We start from the raw sequence: 22,181 nt of genomic DNA, 5'->3' as shown, positions 1-22,181 counted from the left end.
GCGATACCAGGAAGCAGTCCATGAATTCTCCCTGACAATTACAAACCTATTATATTACCAGCAATAAAAGTTTTTAGCTATTAGTAGGCCTTTATTACTTTAGTAGCAGTTTAAGTCTTCGTGTAAAATAGAGTAGTCCCATAAAAATCATTGATGTGGACATATCGAGATTGTTCTAGACGGCAGGAGGGGATGGAGGCGCGGCAAGGAGGTCGCTCCCGCTGAGGCTCCTGACTATTGGCGGGATGGAAGGGAGTGGCACCTCGGACACGTGATCGCCGTCTCCCACGTGCCGCACCCTCACTCCCTCTCTCTTCACGATCAATACTACTCATTTAAAAATATCAAAATACATATGAGAATGCTTAAGAACTGATATGAAGTTTCCAGCTTATATATTCTGGAAAAGCGAAACAGGTAAAATATTCCAGTTCCATTTCAGAACTATAATTTCTTAAAGGCATTTACCTTAAATTCCATACTTCCATATGGTGCAGATGTATATGATGAGGATATTTTGATTTTTTTTTTGTGAATTTGTTGTGATTTTGTGGAGTGTCGTGACTTGTCAAGCACCACGTGGTTGCACCGGTGTTATCTAATGCAGCAGGCAGGAAGGGGGTGGGGGTGGGGGTGGGTGTTCGCTTGGCGCCGCACATGACCACCTCCGTCACTCATTTCCTTTAATACAGTACTTATATCTGGTACATTTAATTCCATGTATGAAGTATCAGCAGTGTAAGGGCGAGCCTATCTTCAAGGTCACCACTTGTTGTGATAGCAACTAATAGTGATCAACTGGCGCTTTTTATTTGTTTTCATTTTAATGTTATTGGACTATCTGTAGTGTTTCATTGTTGTTTAATTATTGGATGGTATGATTTGATTTCATCTAAGCACTAATAGAATAAGTTTTAAATAATGTGTGGGTAGAAAATATTTTAAATAAAATAATGGTGATGGTATCATGGGGTTGTACTCCATGCACTCAGCTGGTCGTTTTTTCTGTATGTCAGGATTTACAGGAAGTAAGCGGAATCAAAGGTAATGTTGCTATTTTGTGCATCAGCATTACGTGAAAATTTTGATTAAGTGTCCTCTCTATAATGCCCGTGAGGAAATATGTTGTTGAAGCAAAACAATTAAACGAAGTCAGCTGTTTTGTGACGTCACTCGCCCTTGAGGGCTCAGTCGCGTTTCCCGGCCAGTCTTCTGAAAGCAAATTTATTAGTTGTGAAGTAAATAATGTCTTGTTAGTTTTATATCGACAAAAATAATACTAATAATTGAACAATTGAATTTAATTTAGTATCAAGTGATGTTTTCATAGTGTAATATATGAAAAACAAGCTATCGGTACATTATTGGAACCCTATCTTGTTGTTATTGCCGCCATATTGTGTGACACAGTTTCAATGTTGAAGTGAAATCCAAACGTTTAATCTCATATTTGCCCCTGGGCTGTATGCTGGTTGCAGACTAGCTCAACGAGAGTCATAGGTTTGCACAAACTTTGAAAGGTAAGACTATACGGTGCGGAACAATTGTCAATGGTGATAGGTGGCGGTGGGTGTTTTACGTGTCATCTCACGTCACCGCCTACGACTTTGCTCTCGTAGAATAAAACTGTGATTTTTTCCTTATTTCACCGTCACTAATCCAGGTATTGATCGAAAATATGTGTTCTATGCACATTAACAAAGAATGACATCATGTTACACGTGTTTTATGGCGTCAGAGGTGTGAAACGAGCAAGTGAGTTGATAATGTTCAGGATCTTCCTCTCTTAGGTTCACACTAAACAAACCTCAAGACAAAATGACACAGGTTCTATTTTAATTTTCATAGTACACTATAACAGAAATGGTATTTTACACATAGCTTATGGAGGATATAAAAACTTAGAAATTGTTATGCATGTTATGATCTTGTTTTAGTTATATTACCTAGGGTATTTTGCTACTGTATAGCCTTATGTTTTGTGCTGGGCTTATCATCTTAGACTCTTATTTAAACGTGATATTTCTTTTCTTCCTGGGGGTGCATTGTACATATTCTTGATTCTTCTTTTGATTAGTATTTATTACTTGTGTAATTAGTAGTTTGTTAAAATCAGTTATAGTTTGATGACTTTTTCATTCAAATTCACTCAAGTGCCTAAGGAACATTGCATCTTTTTTCTCAGTAAATGCAGTGGAAATAAGCTTTTTATAGCTTTCTTGGGTTATCTTTTCTTCAATTCACTAAGTGTTTAACATAGTATACCTACCACTGTCTATACCCTTATATATATGTATGTTGAACCTATGGGAACTTGTATGACGATTTTTCTGAATAAATCCTATCTCTCTTGATCAAATCTTGTTTTCTTGCACCACTGCTGGATGTTCATCCTTTGCATTAAAAGTAATGAAAGTCCCAAAGAAAACAAACTGTTGTGAAAGTGGTGAAACAAAACTTACCTTTATATTCCTTCAAAGGGTTTGTGTAAAATGCTTACAGTAAATCATTGTATTGCATAAATACGGAATAAAAACTAAAAGTCGTTGGCCATTATTCCAATTATTGTAAGTGGTTCTTTACTCATGATAGTATTCTTGTTAACTGCTTTTTTCTTTTCTTGAGTGACTTGATTATTTTTAAAGTTTTATGAATTTTGAACATTTCCAGAGATGAACCTTGGCACAGCACTTCCTTGGAACTATTTTATCTTATTTTTGAACATGTATTACTATATTTTGTATACAAGCATCATAGGCCAACATATGTTTACAGGAAAGTATAAAAACAATCCATAGTCCTTGGGGTCAATAAATGTGCAAGTTTTGTAATTTTGCAAGTTTTAAAATTATGACTCGCAACTTGTGACCTGAACATAACGTAGAGTAAAGCGGCTGTTTAAATTGCTTGTACACAAACCTGTCAAGGTTGCCAAAATGACCAGTACAAGATACGTACTACTTCACAACTCTACATTCAGCACAATCACTTGAATGCTTTTTGGGTGTCATTATAGGTGTAGAGTTCAGGGAAATATAACTCAAATAAATAAGGATGGAGCTTTACTGCTATAAATGCAGTCAGCGAGAACAGTGACTAGGTGGTGGTGTGGGGTACAATAGTGCATGTTAAACGGAGGATTTGATCCAACTGGACCATGAATTTAGGATGTTCACGATTTTGGAAGCATGTAATTTAATGTTTTTAGCTGCAGGATTTGATACATTATTATACAGACTTTTATCACACTTGTTAAGGATGTTTTGATAGATAATTTAGAAATTAACTTTCCTGTACAGTAACAACAGTATTTTGTTCTCTTGCCAAACTACTCTACATTGAATTTGTAAAGTTGCACTTTATTTTGATTGGTTGCTACAAATGTACATGTATCTGAAACATTTGCTCTGCAACTGTACTATTTAGTAAATTTAATCTTGTTAAGGTTACTTGGCTTGTTTATTTGGAAGCATCCTAGACAAAGGCTCTATGCCTGTATGCATAGTTCTAAGTTTCAAATTTTGTTTATCTCAAGAGCTCTGAAATAGATGAATTATAAATTAGAAATTGCATGACTTATCTGAAAGTATATCATGGGTTTTTATGTAGCTTATAGATCTGTGGAGTCAGTGCAAAAGCTTGAAATATAAATATAGTACTGTAGTCTGCTCTTTCCTAATGAAAATTTTATTTTGATAAATGCAGAAACTAATTTTTAAAAAGGAGCCACTCATGAAATAACCAACTCCAAAGTTTGAATAATTGCTTACAAGATGTGTCAAGCTCAGCAGAGGGAGGATGTAAAGCATCCTGTTTAGTAAACAGGAAAAATTATATCCCTTCTGTACTTATCATCAGTGTTTAATGGACATTTTCCACACTTGCTTGGGTTAGCCTCGATTACTGATGGCAGCTCTCCATGCCGCACAATCTTGCAGCTTATGTCAGGTTTTTAAATCTTAAGTAGCTTACAACACTTCTTTATGTAATTTTTGGCCTTCCTCTGTCTTTCCTCCCTTCCACATTTACTCGTGCATCTCTTGACCCAATTGGTCTCCTCCATCCTCTCCGCATGCCCAAACCATCTTAGCCTACCTCTTTGCAAAGCATTGTCAATACACTACAATCAATACACAGCTGTTCCCTTAGCTCTTAACAGGGTTCTATCTCACTTTACACAACCAACTCACCATTCTCAAAGCAGCCCACTCTAGTCTACTTATGTCATCATCTTGAACTGTCCATGTTTCACTGCCATATAGCACCACATTTATCACCTCTATTTAATGAACTGTGGAGACAAAAGTTTGTTTTATCGAACATCTGTAAGATGCGAAACCTCCATCTAACGAACTGTATAGAGATGAAAATCCGCTCTTTCGAGGGTCTTTTAGATGTGAAAGAGAAGTCCGTTATATGGAGGTTTCAAGGTACTGTACATTCCTCCTTTCAATCTTAGGGATGGTCCCCTAAATTTTTCCAGCCAGTTCATATTATTGCAACCAAGATAACGCCAGTATACTTTTGCCACGTACATTCCCAAGCCATCTGACTCCAATCCATCCTTCCATCACCATTCTTAAATTTTTCCACTGCTTCTTCAATACAAACTGCTATCAGCATAATAACAACTCACAGGACAGACCAATCCTTAAGTTCTGTGATCTAGTATTATGATTAACAGAAGGGGCCCAACTTAGACCTTGATGAACCCTCGTACTTTCACCTCAAAATCCTCTCGTTCCTAGCCCCCTCCTCCTTATTTTTTGGGCCCACATATAATGTCATAAACACTCATACAAGACATTTCCACCCTTGGCTTTTTCATAGCCCACAAACACAAAGTACTGTACAACTGTTTGTACTTCTAGGACTAGATATTATTCTTATAGTTACCTGTCAGTAAACATTGCCTCTGTAGTCCCTGTAGCTACCTGCCATGAACCCATGCTGCATTTTGTTAATATCCACACCATCCCTTATCAGTTTTTTATTACTCTTTCCACAACTTAGATAACCAGATCTAACATCTTCAGGAAGAAGAAATAGGAATGCTTATTGTGGTATAGCTTGCCAGCTTTTGTGGGAAACAAGGAATTAGTTTTACCATCCTGATGTCAGCAGCATCATTGTTCTTTTAAGGTTTTCCATTTAGCCAGCTTGACAAGAATGGACAAAATTTATCACCACTGTACTTTTTTTCACTGGTTTAGACAACAGCAGCCAGGGAAAGGAATGGGCTACTTTGTCAATTTATGAACCTCATAGGTTGAAGCTAAAACTATAGAATGCCAGACAAGTTATATGATGGTTGGTTCAAGTTAGTTTATTCCTGTAGTAGCATCAAGGTCTAAGAGCAGTACCAGATTAATGCTTGAGCAAAATGAGTTGGAACAGTCCTTGAGGCTCTGAGGGGCTTCAGCACCACAGAGTAGAAATTATTTTTTTAATATTCAGAATGATTTAATATCAACCAGTATTGTATTAAATGTTTTTGAAAAAAAAACCTGGAAATAAATTACTACAAGATGATTATCATCCCTAGAGCAAATGTATTGATTTTTTTTTTCATGAAGTGGTGTTTGGAAACAAACATGGTGGCCCATTGAAATATCCATCTCAGGGCTTCATGAATGCTTAATCTGGTCATGTCTTGGGGTGGGCATTGCTAGAAATTTGCTCAAAAAATTTACACTTGGCACCTTTCATTTTATCCTAATGTGCAGTTTTTGGGTAATGAAAGAGATCATTATTTAATGTACTGATGTATAGTACAGTACTGTATTACACAGTTTAGATGCAGTGTAGATAGAAAAACATAGTTATGAATTATCATATTCAGTATCTTGGTCTGATTGCTGTACACGAAGGTCAAATGATCTTTGTAGCTGTGAAGATGTTAGAGTACTATACAGTATTTGTGAGTTCATTGTGGGATATACTGTCATATGTTTTCTCTTAAAAATATTCATCTCTAGCTAGGTTGTGTGGCAGTAAGCTCAAAAGTAATCAGATGTAATTACAGTACATCTGTGTCAATTGTAGTAACTGTACAGTTATTGAGAAAATATGTCAAGCGAAGATTAAGAAAGTTGTAACCTGATTTGTTTGGTACTGAATGGAGCAGAAAACACAGTGAAGGGTGTGAGGTGTCTGGATACATTGTGTGGAGGAAGATATAAAGTGTAGTTTCAGGTTATTTAGCATAACATTGAAAGTGGATGCAACAAAAAGTTCACTATGTTACAGGTGATGTGAAGGTTGTGGTGTTGAAAGTTTGAGTGTAGATAGAAGTCAGAGTTCAGTAATTGTTGTGTGTGTATAGTTTATACTATGCGTGTTATAAAACTTTTCCAGTACAGGTACTTGTTGCTGGGTGTATTGTGGTAAACATCCTGTACTTGTTGCTGGGTGTATTGTGGTAAACATCCTGTACTTGTTGCTGGGTGTATTGTGGTAAACATCCTGCACTTGTTGCTGGGTGTATTGTGGTAAACATCCTGTACTTGTTGCTGGGTGTATTGTGGTAAACATCCTGTACTTGTTGCTGGGTGTATTGTGGTAAACATCCTCTACTTGTTGCTGGGTGTATTGTGGTAAACATCCTGTACTTGTTGCTGGGTGTATTGTGGTAAACATCCTGTACTTGTTGCTGGGTGTATTGTGGTAAACATCCAGTACTTGTTGCTGGGTGTATTGTGGTAAACATCCTGTACTTGTTGCTGGGTGTATTGTGGTAAACATCCTGTACTTGTTGCTGGGTGTATTGTGGTAAACATCCTGCACTTGTTGCTGGGTGTATTGTGGTAAACATCCTGTACATCCTGTACTTGTTGCTGGGTGTATTTGTGGTAAACATCTCTACTTGTTGCTGGGTGTATTGTGGTAAACATCCTGTACTTGTTGCTGGGTGTATTGTGTGTAAACATCCTCTACTTGTTGCTGGGTGTATTGTGTAAACATCCTGTACTTGTTGCTGGGTGTATTGTGGTACTTGTTACTGGGTGTATTGTTAAACATCCTGTACTTGTTGCTGGGTGTATTGTGGTAAACATCCTGTACTTGTTGCTGGGTGTATTGTGGTAAACATCCAGTACTTGTTGCTGGGTGTATTGTGGTAAACATCCTGTACTTGTTGCTGGGTGTACGGTATTGTGGTAAACATCCTGTACTTGTTGCTGGGTGTATTGTGGTAAACATCCTGTACTTGTTGCTGGGTGTATTGTGGTAAACATCCTGTACTTGTTGCTGGGTGTATTGTGGTAAACATCCTGTACTTGTTGCTGGGTGTATTGTGGTAAACATCCTGTACTTGTTGCTGGGTGTATTGTGGTAAACATCCTGTACTTGTTGCTGGGTGTATTGTGGTAAACATCCTCTACTTGTTGCTGGGTGTAGTGTTGGTTGGTCTGTTTTGGTTAGCCATGGTGGAGGACTTGCTAATTATGGAGTGGTAAAATTCTGATCACTAAGTTTGCTGTTGTGAGATAGAGTGGTGTACTTGCTAATTGTAATGTGGCAAACCAATTACATGGTGTTTGGTAGGTATGCTGAGGTAAAACATTTGCTTGGTGTGTTGTGGCAAAACTGCTGGTTGCATGTTATGGATTGGGATTATTTTGTTGGTGTTTAAGTGGTTGAATATATTGTTGGTGGCACTTGGTACATCTTCAGTAAAGCTGTTTGTTTTGCTGCTGGTTTGTGGTTGCTGTTAATAGAATTCAGATTGTTTGATTGTACACCACCTTCAGGATTCCATTTTTAGTTAAGCTATTTTTACACCACCCATTGAAGTCTGTGACTAACTCTGCAGGTGTTTTGACAGTTCCACTTTTGTAACACTCTTGTGAAACCTCTTTTTTTGTCAATGTGGTGGGTTTCAGGATTACAATTGTTAATATTTTTAACTTTTCAATGTTGTGATGATTAGGAATTTAAATGAATGTGTCCTTGTTTTCAGGAATTCTGGTTCAGTACCTGTAGTAATAAAGCACATCTGTCTGTTGAATGTAATGCAACTTTGATTTTGTGCTTAAGCTGCATTATGACTGTTAATGCTGATGTGTGTTAGATTGTCCAATATAAATGTTTACTGTTAAAATATTTGTGGTGTTGTGATACGGAAGGTAGACTCCATTGGTGTGCAGTGTTATAGGTTATTGAGTAAGAAATGTAACATTGATATTATAGCACCATGATTGGAGATAAGAGTGAAAGATAAGGGCAAGTGGAGATAAACTTATTAAATGGTGGAGGTGTGTACATTTGGCTTGTATTACGACACAGCTGTAGTAGGAAGGTCAGCACACTTGTGCTGACCTCTGATTCTAAATTAGTAGGTGGTCCTGTATTTACTGTTATATTAAAGTTTAATTTCAATGCAGTGCTGATGGTGAATGAAATTAATATTTCACGCTTCAGATTTGGCATACTACATGTATTATTGATAAGTGATAATTTAAGAGCAATCACCTGACATGTTGCTGTTTAGTTAATGTTAAGAGTTTAATGTCTATTTTATTCACATCCAATTTATCTATACTACACTGTACAGTATAAAGTACAGCACTGTATTATGGATGAAAACTTAAGCAATTGATTTTTTTTTTACTACTGCAATAAATGTACAGTAGTATGTTATGTAGTTGTGTGGAATGTATCATAAATTATAAATTAAAAGTTTAATAACTTATTTTTACCAGTACAGTATATACTCCATGCTTCTTAATATTTCACAGACACGCACAATCATCATCATCGTTATTGTTTTATGGCTATTTTCCATCTTGCACGGGCTAGCCACACTGTATATTGTGTATGTGCTTGTGCATGCGTGTGTATGGGTACCCATCATGTGGTTAGGATCTTAAAATTGTCTTTTGTGTAGTTCCAGGGGTTGTAACAGCTGCTGGGATGGACTCTGAGGACAGTGGTGGAGGAATAGCAGACACATCAACCTATCAGGTAATTATTGACAGTAAGGTAATGTGAATCATGGCATAAAGGAATTAAGGCTGAGGGTCGAGTTGAAATGAAGTAAGGTCACTCGATATTGTATATGTGGCTTCCAGGCAAAAAAAGAAAAGAAAAGCAGGTTGAGAGCGAGATATGTGTGCGTGTGTTGTGTGCATGTGTTGTGTGTGTGCGTGTGTGTGTGCGTGCGTGTGCATGCGTGTGTGTGCGCGTGCATGCGTGTGTGTGTGTGTGCGCGTGCGTGCATGCGTGTGTGTGTGTGAAGAAACTTAATCCTATACAGTGTATGTGGAAATATAACCCTGCCCATGAATTGGTACAATGGCAGTGTAAATATTGTAATGGTACTTTACGATAACTTAATGGACGGTATGGGTACTGTAGTTACTGCTGGAGACTACCTCGTGTTATCTCTTTCTTTAACCGCCAAAAGACCTTGTGTTACAGTATCAACACCTGACCAGCTTTAGTGTGATTTGCTCTTTTAAGTTTATCAGGTGGCCCTTGTCACTTGCTGATCAAACCTACCAAGTCTGGTGCAAAACTCCAAACCTGTTCTCAAGTTATTGTGGAGAGAGACAGACAGGACAAAAAACAACGTACAGTATTGTCCTGCATTTGTGGGCAGGGTAATAACAAAATGATCAATTACAGTACATATCTGACTGAAAATTTGGAAATACCATTAGCTAATTGAAAAAGTGTCTGTGTGGCTGAAGCCTCAGAGGTTTGATTAATCATTCATATAGATTTGGAGAAGCACCTGGAAGCACAGTTTTTAAAATTTTTCTTCACGTTTACTATTTTTAACTGTGCCAGACACCTACCTGGAGTAGTAATAAGGCTGCATTATATGGTGTGCAGCAGTGTTGAAGTGTTTCACTTGTCACTGGATTTGAATGGCGACATGACTGTCCTCCTTGGTTGTTCGCTAATTGGTTTACCTGTTTCAGAAATTAGGCGTGGAGAACTCCTTTTCATAATGCTATTTTTTGCAATTGTATTTCTATATCTTATGGTCTTCTCTTTTCACTGAGTTAGTAACTTAAATGATTATAGCTGCTAGTTCATAGGGAGTGATTTAGTTCAGTGTTTTCACTGTCCTGTTATATTGTACTGTACTAGTTTACTTGGTACTGTATCTGAACCAAGAGCATGATTACCAGTAAACAAGATAGTCCATGCTTTGCATTCCTTACTGAACAGTGACATTAGAGTGAAGACTGTTACAGTACAGTATTTGATGTGAGGCTCCCACCAGTCTTAACTTAACTAATATGTTGCAGTGTTGTCAACTTCTTGCTGTTGACTGTACTGTTGTAGACCTGAATGTATTGTATTGGTGTTTAAATTGTCTGTGAGAAATAATCTGATGTGGAATCAAATGCTTTTAGACAGGTGTGACAATGTTGACATCAGTAATACCAATACAGTATGTGGGACAGTACCCTGTGCTGGTAGCTGCTGTGTTTGATATTGATTCAAGTCGGTCATGAAAGTTCCAGTGTCGTATGTCATGGTTGTACTGTATGCTCACTGTGTTAGAACCTGTATCCCTTACAATTTTATACAGTACAGTATTTACTAAAATTGTATGAGCACTTTCTAATATTTTATGGGGGTTTTATATTTACATGTTTGTATTTTTTAGAATATAATTATGTGTTTAGCTTTTAGGAATAACTAGAGTCACAAGTTTGAGAGCAAACCTTGTGAGAGAATTATGAAAATTACCAAAAATATCAAAGTGACAGAACTCAATGACAGGATAGCAACATGTTGATGGTAGTATTTTGAAGGTGGCTGGTCGGTAGAGAAACGTATGTGTATCTGTATGTGTAGTGTGCTGGCACAGGTGTGCGGAGCAGGTGTAATGTACCTGTTTATTGGTGCGAGCATATGGCTGGTTGCATCTATGACTCACCACTGTAACATGCTGATATTTGAGGGAGTCAACTTAAAGGTCATACACGACTGGATGCTTTGACCATTATTTGTTGAAAGTACAGTACAGTATTAAAAAAAAATGAGATAGTAATTTTGAACACTTAGCATTGCTTGAGGTACCTTGGTTAATTACCGTATAGATTTTTATTGAATTTTGATACGGTTTTAAGAATAACTTTGGTATTATTTATTTTCTTTTAAACTAAATACAAATGTACTGTACATTTATTCCTTTTATTTTTTTATATGCACAGTTACTATTAGATGGCAGTGTTTTCAAGAAAAAATGGAATGTCACTAAAGTTAAAAATATTGCTCCTTGGTTTTTTTTTTTTTTAAACCAAACAGTGGTGGATTTTTAATGGTACACTAATAATTTTCTGTGTTAGATGCTTAAATGAGAGTGTGGTTATATTTTTAAGAAGCTTGTCACTAGCCACCAGTTCTTTACAGTAGTATTTTTAGACTCCAAAATACTAGATACTGCAGATTATTTATTATTATTACAGTATTATTTTTTGGGGGGTAGTAGGATACATTGCACTTATGTATGACAGTTCATGTACTTTAGTGTGATATTATTGTGTTGTTGCAGGTCTTGGCTGCTCAAGATTCATACCCGAAGCAGATCTGCCAGTTTGATGAACCATCCTTGTCTATCCCCTTTGTTCCACTCAGTGGGGAATATGCACAGTTTGTGGGGCGCACCTCAGATGGACTCATTGCACTCTCCAACTACCGAGTGTTTCTGCAGCAGCGTGATGTGACGTATCATGTTCCCTTAGGGGTTATCGAGGCCATTGAATGTCGGGAGATATTCTTCCTCTACCTCCTGTGTAAAGACACAAAATCATACAAGTGAGTGTGAAGCTTTCTCATATTAACCTTTTTGTTTTCATGACCATTTTGATAATTTTACTCCACAATTGAAATTTATAATATAAACCAAGACCATATTTTATAGCAGAGTTTGGATAAGGAGACTGGGAACTTGGTCTTTTCTCCCAGTGAATTATTGTGGGGTTCAGCTAGACTGATGCTTATTTCTGGAACGTCCAAGGTGGTTGATGACGGACAAGAGTTAACTACGATGTGCGAGCAGCCTTAGCCCTCAACTATGAGTGGTAGTTTCCCCTCCCACACTCTTCTTGAAGGACTGTGGTTGCAATAAGAGAACTTTACTACAGTTTTTATTTGTTAAGTGTCAGCCTTCGGTGTCTAGGGTTAACATAGGTTGCAACAGCTAAGAGTTGGTGGGTATTGTACATGAATCTTATTGTCCCAATTTGACAATGAAATTATATATAAAATCAAGTCTTCATATAACATGATGTTTCCTTAATTAGCTAATGGGTTGCCTTTCAAGTGTACAGCTTTATGGAATAATGCATAAGACATGATTGACTCTTAACATAGATTGAGGGTCAGTTTGCCTTAGATAAATAATATAGACACAACTGATAATTCGAACATAGAAGTTGTTAAAAAAGGTAAGTTAAGATGCATAGTAGTTGTGTACAGCTGTAGGGCACCACTGTGCTGTATATGCCTATTGTATGTGCTCTTTGTATGTTAATTTGGCAATGTGATTTGTTGTTTCTAACAATGAATGCAATATACAGTACTTGGTAATAATTGTAAGAATTTTTCTTATTCGTAATTGTGAGCCACTGAAGCAAACATCTACAATTTCACCAATTTGTGAAACTTAATCACACTGACAGGCTTCAGCAGATGTTTTGTTTCACCTGGGAGAGGCAGTCTCAGTTGCGTGAGTTGCTAATTTGGTGAAAAGGAGGTTGACTTCTCGATGTCCTTGTGACGTTAGTTTTCCTTTTGATTTACTGCACTCCATTCCATCCTTTTATTATTTATTAAAAAAAAATGACCTTGAAACTGATATACTGCTTGTGGTGTCAGATAACAAGGTATAATAAACAAACATGACCTGACTGGCTTGTAGAGGTTGGGAACATATAACTAAAACATTCCTTATACAGTACTACCTAGATAAATGTTGAAAATTTGATGAGTAAATGTTCAGTATATTAAACATATCTTGATCTTTGAGTAATCATAAAATGAAAATTAATTTCTGAATTCTTCATATTGCTCATAATGATATAGTACACACTGACACACCTTATAGGGGAACCTGGACAAGTGCTCTGCAGAATTAGATCTTCACAATTACAGAGCTCGAAGTATAGTTAGTCTGCCAAATACACTACATTACAGTGCAGGCACTGTACTAATAATTGCCCAGCAAATGGATGAAGGTCTGTATGCTTAGGCCTGAAGCATGCCTTCATCCACAAGATGCAAATTGTAAGCAAGGCCTGTGATCTACAATGTTTTGGAAGGTGGCCCACACTATTATTTTTTAAACTAATATGTACTCTACATGCAATTAAATTGTGAAAACTTTTTCTGGAAATGTTGTGTACTGAATTAAAAAAAATACAGTATATACTGTACAGGGTATATATGTATAGCTGTACTGTATATATTTTTTAACAGATCCACATTTTTACAAAAGTGGAAGAGGAATAAAAATAATGCAGGATATTGAGGACTTCCTAGATTGGAGATTACTGTCCTGTAACCAAATTTTAGTCATTGATATTACAAGGGAGGCATAAAAGGAATAACCTTCATCTCATCTGCATTTTGTCTCTATACTTCAGGTGTACATTTGCAACCAATGAGCAAAGTGCTGAGTGGCAGCGACGGTTAACCAAGGCTTTAGCACTTCCTCAACGCCTGGAAAATGTTTTTGCCTTTGCATTCTACATGTGGAGTATGGAGGAAGCTCGGGACTTATACAATGCCCTTGTAGAACCAGATGGTCAACAGTCTTATGCTGTGCGTGCAGAGAAGATGTTTGATGAGGAGGTAAGCTTGTTTTAGGTGTACTACAGCAGTATTCTTACAAGTTTATTGTATGAAAGCTACGGCTTCACTTAAGTTGGTTTTGGGTATATGAATGTTCTCACAATTTCATTATACAATAACTATCACCTTACTTGGGTTTCTATCATTAATACTCAGTATGTTTGACTTTTGTTGGATGTCTTGATGGGAAGATTAATACAGTACAGTATTCCTATTTATTGATATTCATAAACCAAAGTTTTTAATTTGAAATGATGAAATATAAGAGTATTGTTAGGAAGAATTATTGAAGAACTTGTTTTCATGGCAGCCAGAAAGAGATTTAATTTTAGCCTGGTAAATGATGTGCAGGCAGTATCATAGAGAGTGTCTTCCGTCCATATTTACCCGCTTCCCCATTTGAAATACTTTTTTTTTCATCTAATGTGTTGTTTAAGTGGAATGGCAGAATAAATTTTAGTAAATTATTCACACAAGAAGTGTCCTTATTGATGTACTGAATGATTTTCTCTTTCAGGTTCGACGGCTTGGTTTTGACTTAGGAGGAGCATGGCGCATCTCTCTGGCAAACAGTGACTACCAGCTGTGTTCCACATACCCCAGAAAGGTTGTTGTACCAGCTTCCATCAACGACAACATCCTGGAATCGGTTGCTCGGTTTAGATCTGCTAGAAGGATACCAGCAGTGGTGTGGAGGTCAGCATAAATAAATTGCATTTGTAAATTATTCTTTGTCTGGGAAATTAATATTCTCATCAGCATAAGGCTTTTTTTTTTTTGTAAATCGTGATCTTGTGTGTGAACTTGATAATCTGCGTTAACCTTGACATTTTCATAAGTCATCTACAGGGTAGGAGGCCAGTTTCTGTAAAGAGGAAGTTTATTTTATTTTTTTTTCATGTACAAATATATTTTTTATTATTACAAGTGTAGAAGGGGAGAAATAAAGTAATGAAAGCTGGAGGTGTGTGGAGAGTGCCATATGGAATGTTAAAGTAACTGTACATCAAGAATTTTGAAACTGAAATGGTTTGGAATATTCTATGAAATGAGAAATTTGATTATGGTTGACAATAAAAAGGGGATTGTATTCCAGATGGACAGGTCAGGATTCTGGAGTTAAATCTGATTGAAATGGTTCAGATAGTGTGCAAAATTTAAAACTTTGGCAAGAAGGGATAGAGGATTAATTTTTTTCTGATTAAAACCCAAACACATAAGCTTAATTTTTCAGCATAAGCTTTAAATACCGGTAAGTTGATTTAGGGAGACTTGTTTACTCCGTACATCCCATTGAGCTGGAATCATAGTAAGTTCAGTAGATAAATAGTGGAATGAAATTCCCTCCTTTTGTCTTGTTTCAGACATGCCAATGGTGCAGTCATTGCACGCTGCAGTCAGCCAGAAGTAGGTTGGCTTGGGTGGCGGTCTAGTGAAGATGAAGACTTGGTGAAGGCAATTGCTGAAGCTTGTGCCTATGACAGTCCTATTTCAAATTCTGGTATTGGTGGGACAGCAACAAGTCAATTGGTGCCCCCAAATGGTGGAGAAAAGGAAGCCACAACTCCTGCTTCAGATATTCCCTCTCTTTGTGATCTGCCAGAGGCCAAAGCTCAGGCAGATATTAAGGTGAGTTTTTTATGGTAATTGTTTTTGTTACATACTCATCTGCATACATCACCTGTGACCCAATTAATTTTTATATAATTTTATCCACTGGTGATGCTCTCTCACATTCACACACTCTTGTAGGTATAATGTGCTTACTTACTGTCTATATTTACTAGTTACTACACAGGCAGTTTGTAGTAGTTGAGTTTTGTTTTATACTTTAGTCCTCCTGTAGTGACTTTTCACGGTACTGTTTGGGGGAGGTGTGATGTTTGTGTCTTCCTGAATATGTAGAAAAGTTGTCATGGATTGGTCAGTTGTTCACTAAATGATTATTATTGTAATTAAATTAATGAAGAGCTTACTGCTGTACAAGTGTACAGGTATGTTATACTGCTTAATGTGTTTGTCTGCCACACTTAATTTTATTGTATTTTTGGTTTATTTTATTTATTTATTTATTGTAATTTTTTTTTTTACAGAAAGTATTAATAGTTGATGCTCGATCTTATGCTACGGCCGTAGCCAACCGTGCCCGTGGTGGAGGTTGTGAGTGTCCAGAGTATTACCCACAGTGTGAGATTCAGTTCATGAATCTCGCCAACATTCACACTATTCGCAAGTCTCATCATGCTCTTCGTCAGCTTGCATCTTCTTCACCAGACATTCCTAAGTAATTAGGATTATTTATCAAAAGTTGTTTGGAATTTATCTCATATCCATATGACACCATAGTAAACATGGTTGTGTATAGATTATAGGGATTAGATCTTCAGTGTCAGATAGTTTTCCTTTAAAAAAACAATACTCATTGTATTCATAGCTCGTATTCAATTAGATTACTATTGTACATAATCAAGAGGCAAATATATGTATGTTTATATAATATATTTTTTTTCTCTCCCCCTTCAGTTGGTTATCCTTACTGGAGAGCTCTCGGTGGCTTGGGCATCTTTCAGGGTTACTGAAAGCTGCTGTGACTGTTGTGCAGGCAGTAGTGCGTGAGGCCAGGCCCGTTTTAGTTCACTGCTCTGATGGATGGGACCGGACACCCCAGATAACGGCACTCGCGCAACTTCTAATGGATCCCTACTATCGAACTATACATGTAAGCTGAGCCACAGTTAATTAATTTTAGGTGTGATGCCGTAACAGAACAGACTTTCTTTCCATGATACTCATTTGAATAGCTGGGGCTGATTTGTGCAGTTTTCACTACTACTAGGCATTGTGAGTACTGGCAGATCTCTTTGAACAGAAACCAAGTTTAGTATCCAGGCTCTTTACTAAGTTGGCTCTGGGTAGATCCTGTATCAGTAACACTATATCACTGTTTAATCCAGTACAGTATTTGAAGTTCTCATTTTTGGTTTTGTGTTGCCCAATGAAGGCCTTTATATCCTCTATGTGATGTACAGTATTTGCATCTTTCACATATCATATTTGTTTCTAGTTCTGCCTGCTAGTAATAGGTTCTTTCAGTTGGATAAGCAGGACTAGCTGTGGGTCTTAATTGCCAACACTTTTCACTTTCAATAACTTAGCTTAAAGAAAGAGGCTGCATTCTCTTTAGTAAACATATGTAGTGGGCACCACTGAATACAATTTCAATGATTGTAGGGCCTAGCACCCTACTCTAAAGGTGTACCTTAAAAATATCGCCCTTTCCCATGCTTGTAAGAAGTATTTTGAACATGTGGAATGATTTGAGGTTGGAAAACAGGTTGTTGAATTTATTCACTTGGTGTAACTGTATTTCTTTGATAATGCATTAAACTTTTTAAGTGTAAACACCACACTTATTCACTTAAAGGTGTTGTTTAAGATGAAGGTTACAGGGGGGAAGTGCACTTGGCAGAAGAGCCCCTCTTCAACTGACCCTCCCAGATCTCATATAGTACTCTGTCTACCCCAAACATAACCATTTTCATTTAGATTGTCAGGCTCATCTGAGTGGCTCTTCCTCCAAGTGCACTACCACCCTGTAATGTTCGTCTTAAACAACACCTTTAAGTAAATAGGTGTGATGTTTATACTTGATTCTACTCTTCATCCACTCTACCTCCTGCATGCTGCTCCCACATAAAACATACCCCTACACTCTAATTTTTTTATTTACTGTATATCTCTATATTGCTGTAGAGTACAGTATACAGTTTTCTCAATTCATAAGGCAAATTCTGTTGTTTACTTATATATAACACTTTACAGTATGAAATAATCATATCGGTGAAAACATTTGTCGACAACCAGACTTATTCTGATTTTCAGTCGAGATTTCAATCTCTCATATTTTTTTATTGTTGTTGAAATAGTGTTTTACTAACCTTTTTATGCACTTAAAGATTGTAGTTGTTGAAGTGCAATATTATAATAACATTTGATTTTTGTTTTAAACAGTCCAGATAGGCAGTGTTATATCCAGACACCCCGAATTTTTTTCTTCGGACTTTTGCCTTTTACGGACTGGGGTCTGCCCCAATTAGTCCAGTGTATCGAGGATCTACTGTAGTAATTTTCTTAATTGCCACAAAATATTTGGCTGTTACTCCTGTGTAAGAAATGATGCACAGTAATTAAGTTTTTTCAGTTTCTTTTTATGACCAATGAATAAATTACCTTTACTTCATAGGTAAAAGTAAAATATTTGTTTTCTTTGCATATTTTGCTTCTTATATTTGCATGGATTGTATCGCTCTTTAAAGCAGTTTATGAATCGACATTTCCAAGAAAATTCCAATAGAATGTCTTGATTTTTACTGATGTATGAATTCCATCTACAACAGGGTTTCCAGGTGCTAATTGAGCGCGAGTGGGTTGAGTTTGGCCACAAGTTCAGTGACCGATGTGGTGTTGGTCGAAGTTGCGAGGATATTAACGAGAGATGTCCTGTCTTCCTCCAGTGGCTAGATTGTGTGCATCACCTCCTCTACTGGTTTCCTACTGCCTTCCAATTTAATCAGGCCTATTTGGTGAGTATTGTATATGAGGAAGACTTAAAAAGATGGTTAGGGTAATGGATATGCTGGAGAATGGAAAGGAAGTAATGGTGAGCATACATGGTCAGATGAAAGGTTTTAAAGACTGATTTAAAAAATGAGTAACTGGTAATTAGAAATATCATGAAATGAGCTGTAGAACAGTATTTGAGTATAAAAGGTACAAAGACTTAGGAAACTCAGAAAAAAAAGATGTAAGTGAATGTTTGACAGTGGGACATGGTCTGCTATGGTGGTATGGACAATGGACATACTGAGAATGGTAAAAAGTATGAAAAAGTGTAAATACAGATATTTTTCCTTCAATCATTACCATGCCTTCATATTTGCTGCTGTAAAAGATGTACAGTAATCCGCTTTTGGTAAAACCCTTTTACAAATTGTCCAAAAACTTGTTTACCAGTTTATTCACACAAAACCAGCATCACCCATCAGAAGTAGGACTTCCCCAAAAGCCACTCAGTCATGCACACTGCTACTTCTTGGATGTCCAATTCACTTGCTGTTAGTGCATCCTAAGGGCCATCACTCTAGCTTCTTGGTCTCCTCTTCCCCCTCTTACTATTATTACCCCAAAATTATACATTCCATTTATCAAACTTTACTTTCCATTCTCTCAATATTTCTGTGCTACCTGAGCAAACCCCCAATGTTCTCCCTGCCTAACTATTTGCATTCCTAGATATTCTTATTTATGTTAACTTTGGCATTTTGATTACTAGTGCATATATGTATATATATTATTTCCAGAAATATATTCTCATTAATGAGATTTATTATTTGACTTATTAACTTCTGCATATAATCTTTCTTTTTACTTCCAGGTGAAGTTAGCCCAGCATGTGTACAGTAATCTGTTTGGTACATTTCTGTGTAACATGTCCCAAGAGCGTGTCCAGGCTGAAATTGGGGATCGCACTTATTCTGTGTGGTCGCTTCTGAGGCTCAACCGTCACCGTTACACCAACTACCTCTATTGCCACACTCATCAGGTTTGTACTGGATACTATAACAAACCAGTCCCATTTGTTGGAGAGTCCATTAGTATAGTGCACTACTACAGTAATAGAAAGTGAATTGTAAGATAACTATAAAGTGAAATTAATTTCTCATCCGGTAATGAAATGAAATCGCCAGGAATTTTGCACATTTACATTAATGGCTAATACAAATAACTGTATTTCTCTGTAGTATTAGCTATGTGCACAAATTTAAACACAAATCTCCAGCTGTTTTTTTCCACTCGCACTAACATAAACTCGACATCTTTCAAGTGCTGTAACTAGGAAACTATGGACCATCAACATTTTGTCCTACTGTATTGACATTTTCCCTTATGTTATAATTGTCTCAAGTATACACCCTACAATTTATGAAAGAGCTTAGACAATCACCCTGTAAACTGTATCATGAAGATTTTAGCATTAAAAGACTAATATCATTTAAATCATACGTAAGTTAACACAGGGAGTAAATTTTTGTTACAACTGTACAATGGTGAAGGTCACAACAGGATTACTATTGCAAACAGTAGATTGAGTGAATTTCTGGTCTCCTCGGTACAGTACAGTATTGAATTTTGTCGACCATGTGTATGATGGTGGTGCCATAATATCAATACTTGTTTTGAAAATGATTAAAATTACAATTCTATGAATACTATTCTTATGCGACTTACTTAATAGTTAAGCCTTTTGTTCAACAGGTACTCTACCCTTCATGTCACACAAAAGATTTGCGGCTATGGACATCAGTCTACATGCCGGAGATGGGTGAAGTCACTGAAGACCCCAATACCAGCACTCACCTCAGTGTTGGTGAAGATGAGGTAAGGATTAGGACGCTCTGTGTCTTGTTTATGAACCGTTTGAGTGTGAGAGGTATGGTGCAAATGTAACCTTTGTATCAGTAAATGCTGTGGAAACCAGTGACACATGTATATGGCAATAATGTCAATAGTTTATATGAGGGGCTCTGGATCACAAGTTGCTAAGCACCAAACTTAAAAAATAAAAAAAATGCAGGTGAAGTTTAACATAGAAAATACCATATAAATTAAATCATTGCTTTTGGGGGGCATTGTGTAACTAAGTACAGTATCTCTAATTTGGTGTATAATACATACAGAATAAGGTAAAAGTCTGTTATAAATTATGATTACTAACTAATTAGGAGAGTGTGGATTTAAAGTTAGGATTTGAGGCCAAAAAATTTAATTAGTTATTTTTTGCTATTACGGTATAACATTACCTAGTTAAAGTTGATTTCAAAATTCATGAGAAAACAAACAAAATTGCATTTTTCTCTTGTGCAGTATAAGACATTTGTCATTCACCGATGTTACCAAAAATGGATTAGAGGCGACATGGCAATTGCGCAGCAGCAACGTTGGAACAGATGACAAACATGTCAATAGAAATATATAGTTCATACGCTGACAGCTGTTATATTTTAGTGTATTTTGTTCTGAGTCTTTTAATGAGTAAGATAATAATTATACTGTAACAGTGGTTATTTGGATTTATTATCGAGAGTAAAAGGTAACAGCGCTTTGTTTGTCCTCCGCACTGCCACCTCTTGTTCGCCCAGAAGCTCCGCCCACAAGTGTGTGACGTCAATGACAAACTGCTATACTGGTTGCTTCAGTAGTACCTCACAACAGGGGTTATAGTCATCATAAATTATAAAAAAAGATTTTAAAAGTTACACTCACATCAAAATGACTGTACATGTATGTACATACAGGTCCACAATCTGGTCCTTGACTCACCCAAGGGCAGAGGAAGGCTGGGGGAATTTAGTGGTATAAATACTGTAGCTGGTTTCTGGACCCACCTGCACTAGGCAGGTTGTGGTCTGATGCACCTTGTATGAAGTGGTGTCTTGGTATAAGTAGGGTAAATGGGTGATTGGTTGATATAGTGACAGTGACTGACTGATATTTTGTGTAAGGAACTTGGATGTGCTGAGATGTAGTATGGTCTGTGACATCATCCCTAGGATGGCTGAGGCATAATTCACAAAGCTAATTACATTTTTGTGTGGTGAGAACAGTTTTTGAAATGACCAAACTGTCTAAAAGACTACTGTTGATCATATATTTTATCTGAAAGTCCAAATAATGTACATGACATGATATTTCTGGCTGGAAATTTGACACACAAGTAAGTTTATAAAAGGATAAAGATGAATGAAGATGAGGATAATATTAAAGTACTGATGACATCCAGGGGTGTGCTGGGGCCAGTTCGGTCTGGTTAAATTTTGATTAGATCACTGAACTGTTTTCTGTTTTTTTTTTTTTTTTTTTACAAATTTTAGAAGGTAATATAAATTTATCTTGTAAAGAAGACTTTATTTTCCTTACTATTAATTACTATATGTTACACAAATTAGAGCTACAGGTACAGTACTCCTCGACTTACGACCACCCGGACATACGACCGCTGCAGTCGTATAAATTATTTTTCAAATTGCGTATTTTCGAGTTCCGACGTTAGTGATCGTGCTGTGTACTGACAAAATTTTTTTTTGTAATTCCCTTTAAAATGGCTGGCAAGCTTAAAAGTGAGAGTTTTGTGGTGCTGAGAAGAAGAGGAGACACCCATTTTAGATTTTCTACGTATTATTTAAGCATTTTCGACTCACGACCATTTCGATTTACGACCTGGATTTGGGTCCCTAACCCCGTCGTAAGTCGGGGAGGAGCTGTACAGAATTACAAAATGGTCTTTGGAAAGGCTAAAATGCATTGGC

The 22,181-nt window shown here is 36.8% G+C and overlaps 1 protein-coding gene across 6 annotated transcripts in view; it reads left to right on the top strand.

Moving 5' to 3' along the window:
• The first annotated feature begins 1,365 nt into the window (after positions 1–1,365).
• Positions 1,366–22,181, top strand: part of LOC121861774 (myotubularin-related protein 3-like) — a 56,581-nt gene continuing 35,765 nt past the window's right edge. For 2 of the 6 annotated variants that reach the window (XM_042359662.1, XM_042359666.1), the window contains exons 1-11: positions 1,550–1,755; positions 8,888–8,964; positions 11,516–11,778; positions 13,608–13,815; positions 14,333–14,511; positions 15,180–15,444; positions 15,909–16,099; positions 16,339–16,534; positions 18,213–18,398; positions 19,250–19,417; positions 20,131–20,253. In XM_042359662.1, the coding sequence (XP_042215596.1) occupies positions 1,713–1,755; positions 8,888–8,964; positions 11,516–11,778; positions 13,608–13,815; positions 14,333–14,511; positions 15,180–15,444; positions 15,909–16,099; positions 16,339–16,534; positions 18,213–18,398; positions 19,250–19,417; positions 20,131–20,253 (1,899 nt within the window). In that variant the 5' untranslated portion in view covers positions 1,550–1,712. Of the gene's footprint in view, positions 1,521–1,549; positions 1,756–8,250; positions 8,336–8,887; positions 8,965–11,515; positions 11,779–11,980; positions 12,174–13,607; positions 13,816–14,332; positions 14,512–15,179; positions 15,445–15,908; positions 16,100–16,338; positions 16,535–18,212; positions 18,399–19,249; positions 19,418–20,130; positions 20,254–22,181 lie in introns of those variants that run through there. The other 4 variants (XM_042359664.1, XM_042359663.1, XM_042359665.1 and 1 more) reach the window with 4 other exon arrangements.

This window comes from Homarus americanus, unplaced genomic scaffold (assembly GCF_018991925.1).
Source record: "Homarus americanus isolate GMGI-L3 unplaced genomic scaffold, GMGI_Hamer_2.0 scaffold8148, whole genome shotgun sequence".
NCBI classification, from domain to species: Eukaryota; Metazoa; Arthropoda; class Malacostraca; order Decapoda; family Nephropidae; genus Homarus; species Homarus americanus.
Note: the sequence above shows the minus strand (reverse complement) of the source record. Positions and strands in the feature narration are given on the sequence as shown.